Source organism: Bufo gargarizans, chromosome 5 (assembly GCF_014858855.1).
Source record: "Bufo gargarizans isolate SCDJY-AF-19 chromosome 5, ASM1485885v1, whole genome shotgun sequence".
Taxonomy (NCBI): Eukaryota; Metazoa; Chordata; class Amphibia; order Anura; family Bufonidae; genus Bufo; species Bufo gargarizans.
In genome coordinates this window covers 314490961-314503979 of record NC_058084.1, presented here as the reverse complement: position 1 = coordinate 314503979, position 13019 = coordinate 314490961, and the positions used below count along the sequence as shown (strand labels likewise).

Here is a 13019-nt window from a genome sequence, read left to right as displayed (position 1 = left end):
TATACTGGATGTGATATGACGGGGGTTATCCCTGTAGAGGGATATACTGGATGTGATATGACCGGGGTTATCCCTGTAGAGGGATATACTGGATGTAATATTACGGGGGTTATCCCTGCAGAGGGATATACTGGATGTGATATGACGGGGGTTATCCCTGCAGAGGGATATACTGGATGTAATATTACGGGGGTTATCCCTGTAGAGGGATATACTGGATGTGATATGACGGGGGTTATCCCTGTAGAGGGATATACTGGATGTGATATGACGGGGGTTATCCCTGCAGAGGGATATACTGGATGTGATATGACGGGGTTATCCCTGCAGAGGGTTATACTGCATGTGATATGACGGGGTTATCCCTGTAGAGGGATATACTGGTTGTGATATGACCGGGGTTATCCCTGTAGAGGGATATACTGGATGTGATATGACCGGGGTTATCCCTGTAGAGGGATATACTGGATGTGATATGACGGGGTTATCCCTGTAGAGGGATATACTGGATGTGATATGACGGGGTTATCCCTGTAGAGGGATATACTGGATGTGATATGACGGGGTTATCCCTGCAGAGGGTTATACTGCATGTGATATGACGGGGTTATCCCTGTAGAGGGATATACTGGTTGTGATATGACCGGGGTTATCCCTGTAGAGGGATATACTGGATGTGATATGACCGGGGTTATCCCTGTAGAGGGATATACTGGATGTGATATGACGGGGTTATCCCTGTAGAGGGATATACTGGATGTGATATGACGGGGTTATCCCTGTAGAGGGTTATACTGCATGTGATATGACCGGGGTTTGGAGACCTGACCAGCTCCGGTATAGAGTGTTCGTCCCAGAGAGGCAGTGGGTTCGGGGGCGGCACCGTGTGAGGGATCCTGTGCCTCCTCACAGCCTGGCATGTGACATCCCGGAGAGGAGCCTGACCTCAGTGCGCTCAGCATTCCTCACATAGTGCTCTCCATAGCGGATACATAAAGTTACCTCAGCCTCCGTCTTCCTGGGCGGGAGGGAGGTCCAGCGCTCAGCACCGCGCAGCCGGGGGCGGGAGGCGAGAAGTTCCAGCGGACACGTAGCTGCCCTCGCCCTGACAGCCCGGCATCCCAGAATGTGGGCACATAGCGGCTCGGGGAGGACGGCCGGCGGCATGTACTGAGGAAGTTGGCGGACTTGCTGGGCAGCGCGGAGATAACGATGCTGTGTGTGAACTGATCCCTGGCATCCAGTTACTCGGGGACTTCTGGGGAGCGGCTGCCACGTTGTGCCCTGTTGTTGGGATGTGGGTGTCAGGGGGCGCAGCGGGCTGAGGATGGCATCGGCTGTGTTTGAGGGCACCTCCCTGGTGAACATGTTTGTGAAGGACTGCTGGGTGAACGGCATCAGGAGGCTCATCATCAACCGCAGGGGGGACGAGGAGGAGTTCTTCGAGATCCGGACGGAGTGGTCGGACAGGAACATCCTCTATCTGCACAGGAGCTACTCCGACCTGGGCCGCCTGTTCAGGAGACTGCTGGAGTCCTTCCCGGAGGACCGCGGGGAGCTGTCCCAGTCCTCTCTGCTGGAAGGTGGGTCACCTGTGCCAGTCCTCTGCCCGCCTCGGGCCCTCAGGCCTGGATGGGACTTTTACTTTCACCAGACAGGGCCCCCAGGTCTTCTCTAGTCTATTGGAAAAAATGAACAGTTTGAACTTTCCCTTATATGTTATGCGTCAGTCCTTCACCATTTGCAAGATCTCTGCTTGCTGTCAGTGAGTGGATGCATTCTTGCTTAGGTCTGGAGGCTGACAGCGGTATTGGTCAGGGATCAGCAACTCTCAGCACCCCAGCTGCTGTGATACTACAACTCCCAGCATGCACAGTTATACTCGGCTGTTCTTGTAACGCTCTTAGAAGTGGAAGGAGGATTCTGGGAGTTGTAGTTTTAGAACAGCTGGTTTCCGATCCCTGGTATAGGTCATATGTTTGCTGAGCTAAGCATTTCCTGAGCCCAGATCTTCCAGCTTCTACCAACATCTTTTATTAGGAGAAGACATCAGCTAGGAATAGACTGCAGCAAACCCTCAGCTGTAAGAAGTTTTAGGGAGGGTCTGATACACAAAGTGTTAGAAAGCTACAGTGATGTGTTAGGCTCTTCAAAGATCCCAAAAAGTAGGTCTAGAGAAGATCCTTCTCTCTTGGATCTCAGGGACCTGATCCTAAGATCAGTATTGCTTCTATCCTTAGAGGTCTCCATAGTTATAATGTCCAGGTTATCATCATTGAACAGGAAGGTAGGTCATCTCCCATACTTCAGCAAGGTAGGTAGACTCTGACACACTGCGGTCTAGAATCTGCATTGGCTCCAGAGCCCAGAACATTGACAGCTGGACTGCCTGTCACTTCCCGTCCTTCACAATCAGGAGGAAACAGAGTCCTCCAGGCTGGAGGTCAAAGATGGGACGAAGAACATCATAGGACAATATGTTCTATCTAAGGTCCTTCTCACACGGTCAGTGTTTGGTCAGTAATTTCCATCAGTGATTGTGAGCCAAAATAAGGTGCAGGTGGAAAACACAGAAGAGGTGGAATCCCTTAGACCTTATCTCTGTAGGCTTCACTTCTGGTTTTGTCTCACAATAACTGATTGAAATCACTGACCAAACACTGTGTGAAAGCGGCCTTTATATGTAAGGGTACTTTCACACTTGCATTTTTCTTTTCTGGCGCTCTGTCCTAGGGGCTCAAATCCGGAAAAGAATTGATCAGTTTTATCCCCATGCATTCTGAATGCAGAGTAATCCGTTCAGGATGCATCAGGACGTCTTCAGTTCAGTCTGTTTGACTGATCAGGCTTTTCAGAAAACCGTAGCATGTTGTATTTTTACCTCCGGTCAAAAATCCAGAACACTTTGACTGAATGCCGGATCTGGCCTTTTTCCCATTGACTTGCATTAACGCCGGATCCGGCGCCATGTGTTCCGTCAAAACGGATCCGGCTTTTGCATGTTAAACCCGAAAAATGTGAAAAAAAGTCCATAAATTGCAGATCTGTTTTTTCCAATGCATTTTTTCATTGATCAACATCCTGATCAGGATTCAAATGTAATCAGTTTTCACACGTTTTTCCGGATCCGGCGGGGAGTTCCGTTGATGGAATTGAACGCCGGATTCAAACAACGCTAGTGTGAAAGTAGCCTTAGTTGTGTCTTTTATTTCATCGTCTTGTAGTAAAAGTGAAATATAAGACCACAGTCTGTCCCTCCTCCCCCAGGACATGATCTTCTAGGTTCTGGGAGCTGAGATCTGTAGTCCTGTTTTACTGGGTCTAACTAACTTGGAGAATACATGGTGGTCACCTATGAATTTCTCCTTCGACCATGAAGGATTTTATTTTCTGACCTTGTGCAGAGCCATCCATTTGTTGGCCGTAGACTTGTGGCCATAGATTTGTGGAGCTTTCTGATGTATACTTTTAGAGCATGTTCACACCAGGGCTAGTCATTTCTGGTTTTCTGCATTAGAGGAGCAGCACATTGAAAGTAACGGAAGTGCCGGAGGTAGCACATAACCGAACCCAACAGAGCCGAACAGACCCCAAAAATCTGATTTCCCCCCATCATTCTGCCCTCAATACCCCATAATGAGAAAGTAAAAAAAACTGATTTTTTTAAATATTTGCTATATTATTGAAAAACATTGTCATAAGTATTTAGTACTCAGGACTTAGTTGAAGCACCTTTGTCAGTGATTACAGCCTCCAGTCTTCTTGGGTATGATGCCACAAGGTTTGCACACCTGGATTTAGGGACTTACTGCCATTGTCTTCTGCAGATCCTCCTAAGCTCTGTCAGGTTGTCTGGGGACCATTAGTGGACAGTCATTTTTGGGTCTCTCAATTGGGTTAGGGCTCTGGCTGGGCCACTCAAGGACATTCACAGAGGTGTCCACTCCTGGGTTGTCTCAGTTGTGTGCTTAGGGTCATTGTCTTGCTGGAAGTTGAACCTTCAACCAAGTCTGAGGTCCATGTCACTCATTTTTCACAAGCCACATTTTACGCTAAAATGTGCAACTTTTTGTGCTTTTCTTATCCCTTTAAAAAAAAAAATTAACAGAAAACCAGGAGGTGTTAAGTGGAAGAGTTGTGTCCTCTGCAGCCCAACAGAATTGTCAAAAGTTACACCAAACACTGGTGCATATTGTGGCTCATCCATGCCCGCTCATAGTAGGCACAGGTTAGCTTGTATAGCATATGGACACCTGGCAGATGCGCCTCATAATAAATTTGAGACTTCTTACCCCAGTGCACTTTAGATTAGAACCGGCGTATTAACGGCCAATCTTAATAAATCTCCCCCCATGAGACTCTTGGAGGGCATCCTGTTACCTAAGCTGCATAAAGGGGGAGATTTATCAAAACGGGTGTAAAAGAAAACTGGCTTAGTTGCCCATAGCAACCAATTAGATACCTCCTTTAATTTTTTAGCGCTCCTGTTGAAATGAAAGATGGGATCTGATTGTTGCTATGGACCATCTCACGGATGGTGCCTGTGTGTCTTTACATCACATGTAGCTTGGACTAGTCATACCTCCATTGCTAGGACACGGGCGAGAATTCCGTGCGGGTGCAATGCGTGAGGTGAACGCATTGCACCCGCACTGAATCCTGACCCATTCATTTCTATGGGGCTGTGCACATGAGCGGTGCGTTCCGTGAAAATCGCAGCAAGCTCTATATTGTGCATTTTTCACGCAACGCAGGCCCCATAGAAGTCAATTGGGTTGCGTTAAAGTCACAAGCAAGTGTGGATGCGGTGCGATTTTCACTCATGGTTGCTAGGTGACGATCGAGATGGAGACCCGATCTTTATTATTTTCCCTTATAACATGGTTATAAGGGAAAATAATAGCATTCTTAATACAGAATGCTTAGAAAAATAGGGATGGAGGGGTTATTTTTTTTTTTTAAACTCACCTCATCCACTTGTTCGCACAGCTCGGCTCGTCTTCTTTCTTCTTCTTTGAGGACCTGGGAGGAAAAGGACCTTTGGTGAACAAGTCACTGCGCTCATCACATGGTCTGTCACATGGTCCATCGCGATGCCCGTGTGAAAGAGGCCTAACAGGATCTTCTCACGGATGGTGCGTGCGTGTCTTTACGTCACATGTAGCTTGGACTAGTGATGCCACCATTGCTAGGACCATAACAGGGCACCCTGTATCATCTCTGATGCTAAGACTGTGCCACTTGTGACTGACCTGAAGTAGTAATTGGAATGGATGAGCAGTAGACGTGTCACTCTCCTCTCCGTGCTGACTGCTCAGACAGTTGGCATCCCTTCATTACTCGCATTTTAACATATGATTTCCTGTTTTCCAAACAAAATAACCATGCCGTCTTCAGCATAGCTGGTATCAGACTGCTGCCTACTCAGTTTCCCTGACGTTTTCTGGAGACGTATCCTGTCAGCAAGGAGAGGCAAATGAAAATAGGAATTAAACGCAATGGACCTCAGCCGCACAAGTCCAAATATTCACAGCCAAAAAACGACCCTTCCTCAATTTCTTTGCATCTGCACCTGTCATAGGGTACGGGGTCTTCTCACATGTGTCAGATGTACGCAGATTGCAATCCACACCTTATTCATGAAAGTATGGTATCCGCTCAGTGGGAAGTTCTGAGCTGCAGCAAATAAATATTAACATGTTGTGGTCAGTATACCTGATGCTCTAGAGCAGTGAGTTACTGTCAGTATACCTGGTGCTCTAGAGCAGTGAGTTAGTGTCAGTATACCTGGTGCTCTAGAGCAGTGAGTTAGTGTCAGTATACCTGGGGCTCTAGAGCAGTGAGTTACTGTCAGTATACCTGGTGCTCTAGAGCAGTGAGTTAGTGTCAGTATACCTGGTGCTCTAGAGCAGTGAGTTACTGTCAGTATACCTGGTGCTCTAGAGCAGTGAGTTAGTGTCAGTATACCTGGGGCTCTAGAGCAGTGAGTTAGTGTCAGTGTACCTGGTGCTCTAGAGCAGTGAGTTAGTGTCAGTATACCTGGGGCTCTAGAGCAGTGAGTTAGTGTCAGTATACCTGGTGCTCTAGAGCAGTGAGTTAGTGTCAGTATACCTGGTGCTCTAGAGCAGTGAGTTAGTGTCAGTATACCTGATGCTCTAGAGCACTGAGTTAGTGTCAGTATACCTGGTGCTCTAGAGCAGTGAGCTAGTGTCAGTATACCTGGTGCTCTAGAGCAGTGAGTTAGTGTCAGTATACCTGGGGCTCTAGAGCAGTGAGTTAGTGTCAGTATACCTGGGGCTCTAGAGCAGTGAGTTAGTGTCAGTATACCTGGTGCTCTAGAGCAGTGAGTAAGGCTACATTCACACGTCAGTATTTTTCTATAATCCGAATTTCGGTCCGTTTTTTGCGGATCCGTTGTTCCTGAAAATGTTTCCGTATGTCATCCGTTTTTTGCGGATCCGCAAAAAACGGAAACATGTATACATTTCAATAATCAAATAAAGTTGTTTGGATTTCTTTGAAAAAAAATTGAAAAAAATAAATAAAAATTTGCTATGTGTTTCCAGGAACGGATTCCGCAAAAAACGGAAGACATACGGAATGACATCCGAATGTCTTCCGTTTTTTGCGGAACCATTGACTTTGCATTGTACCAGGATCCGATTTTTCAGGAACATAATAGGACATGTTTTATATTTAAACGGACATGCGGAACGGAACAACGGAAACGGACAGCACACATTGTGCTGTCCGATTTTTTCCAGGACCCATTGAAAATGAATGGGTCCTGATCTGTTCCGCAAAAAACGGAACAGATCAGGAAAGAAAAAACGGACTTGTGAATGGACCCTTAGTGTCAGTATACCTGGTGCTCTAGAGCAGTGAGTTAGTGTCAGTATACCTGGTGCTCTAGAGCAGTGAGTTAGTGTCAGTGAGTTAGTGTCAGTATACCTGGTGCTCTAGAGTAGTGAGTTACTGTCAGTATACCTGATGCTCTAGAGCAGTGAGTTACTGTCAGTATACCTGATGCTCTAGAGCAGTGAGTTACTGTCAGTATACCTGGTGCTCTAGAGCAGTGAGTTAGTGTCAGTATACCTGGTGCTCTACAGCAGTGAGATAGTGTCAGTATACCTGATGCTCTAGAGCAGTGAGTTACTGTCAGTATACCTGGTGCTCTAGAGCAGTGAGCTAGTGTCAGTATACCTGGTGCTCTAGAGCAGTGAGTTAGAGTCAATATACCTGGTGCTCTAGAGCAGTGAGTTAGTGTCAGTATACATGGTGCTCTAGAGCAGTGAGTTACTGTCAGTATACCTGATGCTCTAGAGCAGTGAGTTACTGTCAGTATACCTGGTGCTCTAGAGCAGTGAGTTAGTGTCAGTATACATGGTGCTCTAGAGCAGTGAGTTACTGTCAGTATACCTGATGCTCTAGAGCAGTGAGTTACTGTCAGTATACCTGGTGCTCTAGAGCAGTGAGTTACTGTCAGTATACCTAGTGCTCTAGAGCAGTGAGCTAGTGTTGGTATACCTGGTGCTCTAGAGCAGTGAGCTAGTGTCGGTATACCTGGTGCTCTAGAGCAGTGAGTTAGTGTCGATATACCTGGTGTTCTAGAGCAGTGAGTTAGTGTCGGTATACCTGGTGCTCTAGAGCAGTGAGTTAGTGTCGGTATACCTGGTGCTCTAGAGCAGTGAGTTAGTGTCGGTATACCTGGTGCTCTAGAGCAGTGAGTTAGTGTCAGTATACCTGGTGCTCTAGAGCAGTGAGCTAGTGTCAGTATACCTGGTGCTCTAGAGCAGTGAGTTAGTGTCAGTATACCTGGTGCTCTAGAGCAGTGAGTTAGTGTCAGTATACCTGGTGCTCTAGAGCAGTGAGTTAGTGTCGATATACCTGGTGCTCTAGAGCAGTGAGTTAGTGTCAGTATACCTGGTGCTCTAGAGCAGTGAGTTAGTGTCAGTATACCTGGTGCTCTAGAGCAGTGAGTTAGTGTCAGTATACCTGGTGCTCTAGAGCAGTGAGTTAGTGTCGGTATACCTGGTGCTCTAGAGCAGTGAGTTAGTGTCAGTATACCTGGTGCTCTAGAGCAGTGAGTTACTGTCAGTATACCTGGTGCTCTAGAGCAGTGAGTTACTGTCAGTATACCTGGTGCTCTAGAGTATTGAGTTAGTGTCAGTATACCTGGTGCTCTAGAGCAGTGAGTTACTGTCAGTATACCTGGTGCTCTAGAGCAGTGTTTCCCAACCAGTGTGCCTCCAGCTGTTGCAAAACTACAACTCCCAGCATGCCTTGACAGCCTTTGGCTGTGCGGGCATGCTGGGAGTTGTAGTTTTGCAACAGCTGGAGGCACACTGGTTGGGAAACACTGCTCTAGAGTATTGAGTTACTGTCAGTATACCTGGTGTTCTAGAGCAGTGAGTTAGTGTCAGTATACTTGGTGCTCTAGAGCAGTGAGTTAGTGTCAGTATACCTGGTGCTCTAGAGCAGTGAGTTACTGTCAGTATACCTGGTGCTCTAGAGCAGTGAGTTAGTGTCAGTATACTTGGTGCTCTAGAGCAGTGAGTTAGTGTCAGTATACCTGGTGCTCTAGAGCAGTGAGTTACTGTCAGTATACCTGGTGCTGTAGAGCAGTGAGTTACTGTCAGTATACCTGGTGCTCTAGAGTATTGAGTTAGTGTCAGTATACCTGGTGTTCTAGAGCAGTGAGTTACTGTCAGTATACCTGGTGTTCTAGAGCAGTGAGTTAGGGCTCGTTCACACAAATGTTTTTTGCATTCTGTATATGGGCCGTTTATTGCGTTCTGTATACGGAACCATTCATTTCAATGGGTCCGCAAAAAAAACTAAATGTACTCCGTGAGCATTCCGTTTCCATATGTCCGCAATTCCGTTCCACTAGATTTTGTGTCTTGTCCTATTCTTGTCCGCAAATCACGGTCCGTGGCTCCATTCAAGTCAATGGGTCTGCAAAAAAAACGGAACACATACGGAAATGCATCCGTATGTCTTCCGTATCCGTTCAGTTTTTTGCGGAACCATCTATTAAAAATGTTATGCCCAGCCCAATTTTTTCTATGTAATTATTGTATACTGTATATGCCATACGGAAAAACAGAACAGAAACGGAAACAAAAAACGGAACAACGGATCCGTGAAAAACGGTCCGCAAAACGCTGAAAAAGCCATACGGTCGTGTGAACGAGCCCTTAATGTCAGTATATCTGGTGTTGTAGAGCAGTGAGTTAGTGTCAGTATACCTGGTGCTCTAGAACAGTGAGTTAGTGTCAGTATACCTGGTGCTCTAGAACAGTGAGTTAGTGTTGGTATACCCAGTGCTCTAGAGCACTGAGTTAGTGTCAGTATACCTGGTGCTCTGGAGCAGTGAGTTAGTGTCAGTATACCTGGTGCTCTGGAGCAGTGAGTTAGTGTCAGTATACCTGGTGCTCTGGAGCAGTGAGTTAGTGCCAGTATACCTGGTGCTCTAGAGCAGTGAGTTAGTGTCAGTATACCTGGGGCTCTAGAGCAGTGAGTTAATGAAACATCCGAAGTTGATTCGCATAAAACTTCGTTTCAATACCGAGTTCGGTATAAATCGATCTCTGAAGTTATTGCGTGAAGTCTCGCGAGACATTGCGAAGCAATAACTTCGGCTCATCGGAGCCAATACATTCTAATACTGTACGGAGCTCCTGCTCCGTACAGTATTGAAACAAAGTTTTATGCTAATCGCTCATCCCTAGTCAGTATACCCGAATCTCTAGAGCAGCGAATAAATGTCAGTATACCTGGTGTTCTAGAGCAGCGAGTAAATGTCAGTATACCCGGTGTTTTAGAGCAGCGAGTAAATGTCAGTATACCCGGTGTTCTAGAGCAGTGAGTTAGGCTAGGGCTTCACAACGACATTTGTTGAGCGACATTTTGTCGCACTAATGTCACGAGACAATTTTTATGATGATAGTCTATGGTATCGCACTGTGACATGCTGCGACTGCCACACGACAGTCTCAAAAATCCATCCAAAATGGATTTTTCTGCGACTATGCGACACCATAGACTATAATTATAAAAATTGTTGCTCGACATTGGTGCAACATCACTGTCGCAGTGTAGTTGTGCCCTATGTGTGGCGCGACATGTCGTTGTGTAGCCCTAGCCTAAATGTCAATATAACCGGTGTTCTCGAGCAGTGATTCAATGGCAGTATACCCAGTGCTCTAGATCAATTAATTAATGGCAGCATACCCAATGCTCTAGAGTAGTGTGTTAATGTCAGTATACCTGGTGCTCTAGAGCAGTGATTTAATGTCAGTATACCCGATGCTCTAAAGCAGTGAGTTAATGGCAGTATACTTGGTGTTCTAGAGCAGCAAATTAATGTCAGTATACGGTACCTGGTGCTCTAGAGCAATGCGTTAATGACAGTGTACTTGGTGCTCTAGAGCAGTGATTTAATGTCAGTATACCCGATGCTCTAGAGTAGTGTATTAATGGCAGTATACTTGGTGTTCTAGAACAGTGAGTTAATGGCAGTATATCTGGTATTCTAGAGCAGTAAATTAATGTCAGTATACGGTACTGGTGCTTTAGAGCAATGAGTTAATGGCAGTGTACCTGGTGCTCTAGAGCAGTGAGGTAAGTCATTATACTCGATGCTCTAGAGCAATGAGTTAATGTCAGTATACCTGGTGCTCTAGAGCAATGAGGTAATGTCAGTATACCTGGTGCTCTAGAGCAATGAGGTAATGTCAGTATACTCGATGCTCTAGAGCAGTGAGGTAATGTCAGTATACATGGTGCTCTAGAGCAATGTGTTAATGTCAGTATACCTGGTGCTTTAGAGCAATGAGTTAATGGCAGTGTACCTGGTGCTCTAGAGCAATGAATTAGTGTTAGTGTCAGTGTACCTGGTGCTCTAGAGCAATGAGTTAGTGTCAGTATACCTGATGCTCTAGAGCAATGAATTAGTGTCAGTATACCTGGTGCTCTAGAGCAATGAGTTAATGGCAGTGTACCTGGTGCTCTAGAGCAATGAATTAGTGTTAGTGTCAGTGTACCTGATGCTCTAGAGCAATGAGTTAATGGCAGTGTAACTGATGCTCTAGAGCAATGAGTTAATGGCAGTATACCGGTGCTCTACAGCAGGGAACGGGGTAAAGTATACCTGGTGCTCTAGTTTTCTGCCACTGGCATAGACTGTGTTACTTTGAAGAGGTTCTCCAGAATTAGAAAAACCTTGCAGCTTTCTTCCAGAAACAGTCAAACTGACTGATTATACGTCAAAGGGAAAATGTCTGGCGCACAGCAGATCCATCCAGCGGAAGCAATGCGGTTGTAAAGGTGCCCATACACATTACCTGTCAATGTCCATAGTGCTCTCCAGTTTCAGTGAATGAAGGATCGGGCAGTTGGATTTCAACATGCCTGATCCCTTGTTCTCAGGGGAGCTATCTGGCAGCAGCTTATTCCCCTCTCCCCTTTGAGAACACGTGCATGCTCGCCAATCCGGGAGTGTATATGAATAAGGGCGGGGAGGAGGAATAGCGGTCAGCCACATTCAGCCGACGTAATGTCCGTGACTGCCTTCAGGTTTGGTTATCACCGGGAAGATGCACCATGGATTTGCCGTGGTAGATTTTCATGCAGTAAATCTGCAGCTTTGTACAGCACCAGCACAGAGCATCATCCAGAGGCTGCATACAAAATCTGCAGTGTAAAGTGACTTATGGTGTGGATTTGAAATCTACAGCGTGTCAGTTTATACTGCGGATCGCAGAAAATCCAACACTGCTGCATATTTTCCATTCCGGAGTCACGGCAAGTTGCACTGTGACCCCAGTCAGTTCCGTAGCCGCACTACGGCTTGGTGTCACAGCCAAGATCACTGTGTAGTAGGGCGGCAGTAAATGATTATTTTAGAAATCGAGTATTCTAATATGAAAAAATGAATTAATAGACTGTTTTCCTTTATAAAAACTCATCAGACCCCTGCCATCAGTCCCCAACACCCTTCGTTCCCAAGTGCATCAGCTCTCCCCACCCCAGTGCCATCAGCTCTCCCCCACCCCAGTGCCATCAGCTCTCCCCCACCCCCGTGCCATCAGCTCTCCCCCACCCCAGTGCCATCAGCTCTCCCCACCCCAGTGCCATCAGCTCTCCCCACCCCAGTGCCATCAGCTCTCCTCCACCCCAGTGCCATCAGCTCTCCTCCACCCCAGTGCCATCAGCTCTCCCCACCCCAGTGCCATCAGTCCCCAACACCCTTCGTTCCCAAGTGCATCAGCTCTCCCCACCCCAGTGCCATCAGCTCTCCCCCACCCCAGTGCCATCAGCTCTCCCCCACCCCAGTGCCATCAGCTCTCCCCCACCCCAGTGCCATCAGCTCTCCCCACCCCAGTGCCATCAGCTCTCCCCACCCCAGTGCCATCAGCTCTCCTCCACCCCAGTGCCATCAGCTCTCCCCACCCCAGTGCCATCAGCTCTCCCCACCCCAGTGCCATCAGCTCTCCCCCACCCCAGTGCCATCAGCTCTCCCCCACCCCAGTGCCATCAGCTCTCCCCCACCCCAGTGCCATCAGCTCTCCCCCACCCCAGTGCCATCAGCTCTCCCCCACCCCAGTGCCATCAGCTCTCCCCCACCCCAGTGCCATCAGCTCTCCCCCACCCCAGAGCCATCAGTCGTTTTCCAATCCCAGTATCAGGAAAGGATCCGGCTTCTTTATATACATACGTTCACCTGTATGGTTTTAGGGTTTGTTCACATGCAGCACATTTGTAGCAGAAATTTCTACAACTGCAAATCAGTTCCTTACATCTGAGGCTACTTTCACACTTGCGTTCGGGGCTCCGCTTGTGAGCTCCGTTTGAAGGCTCTCACAAGCGGCCCTGAACGCATCCGTCCAGCCCTAATGCATTCTGAGTGGACGCGGATCCGCTAAGAATGCATCAGTCTGGCAGCGTTCAGCCTCCGCTCCGCTCAGCAGGCGGACACCTGAATGCTGCTTGCAGCATTCGGGTGTCCGCCTGGC

At 47.4% G+C, this 13019-nt stretch overlaps 1 protein-coding gene across 1 annotated transcript in view; it reads left to right on the top strand.

The window, feature by feature from the left end:
• Positions 1–872: 872 nt before the first annotated feature.
• PXDC1 (PX domain containing 1) overlaps positions 873–13019 on the top strand; it is a 76100-nt gene continuing 63953 nt past the window's right edge. Inside the window, 1 exon segment of the mRNA XM_044295065.1 lies at positions 873–1583. Coding sequence (XP_044151000.1) covers positions 1328–1583 — 256 coding nt within the window. The 5' untranslated portion in view covers positions 873–1327.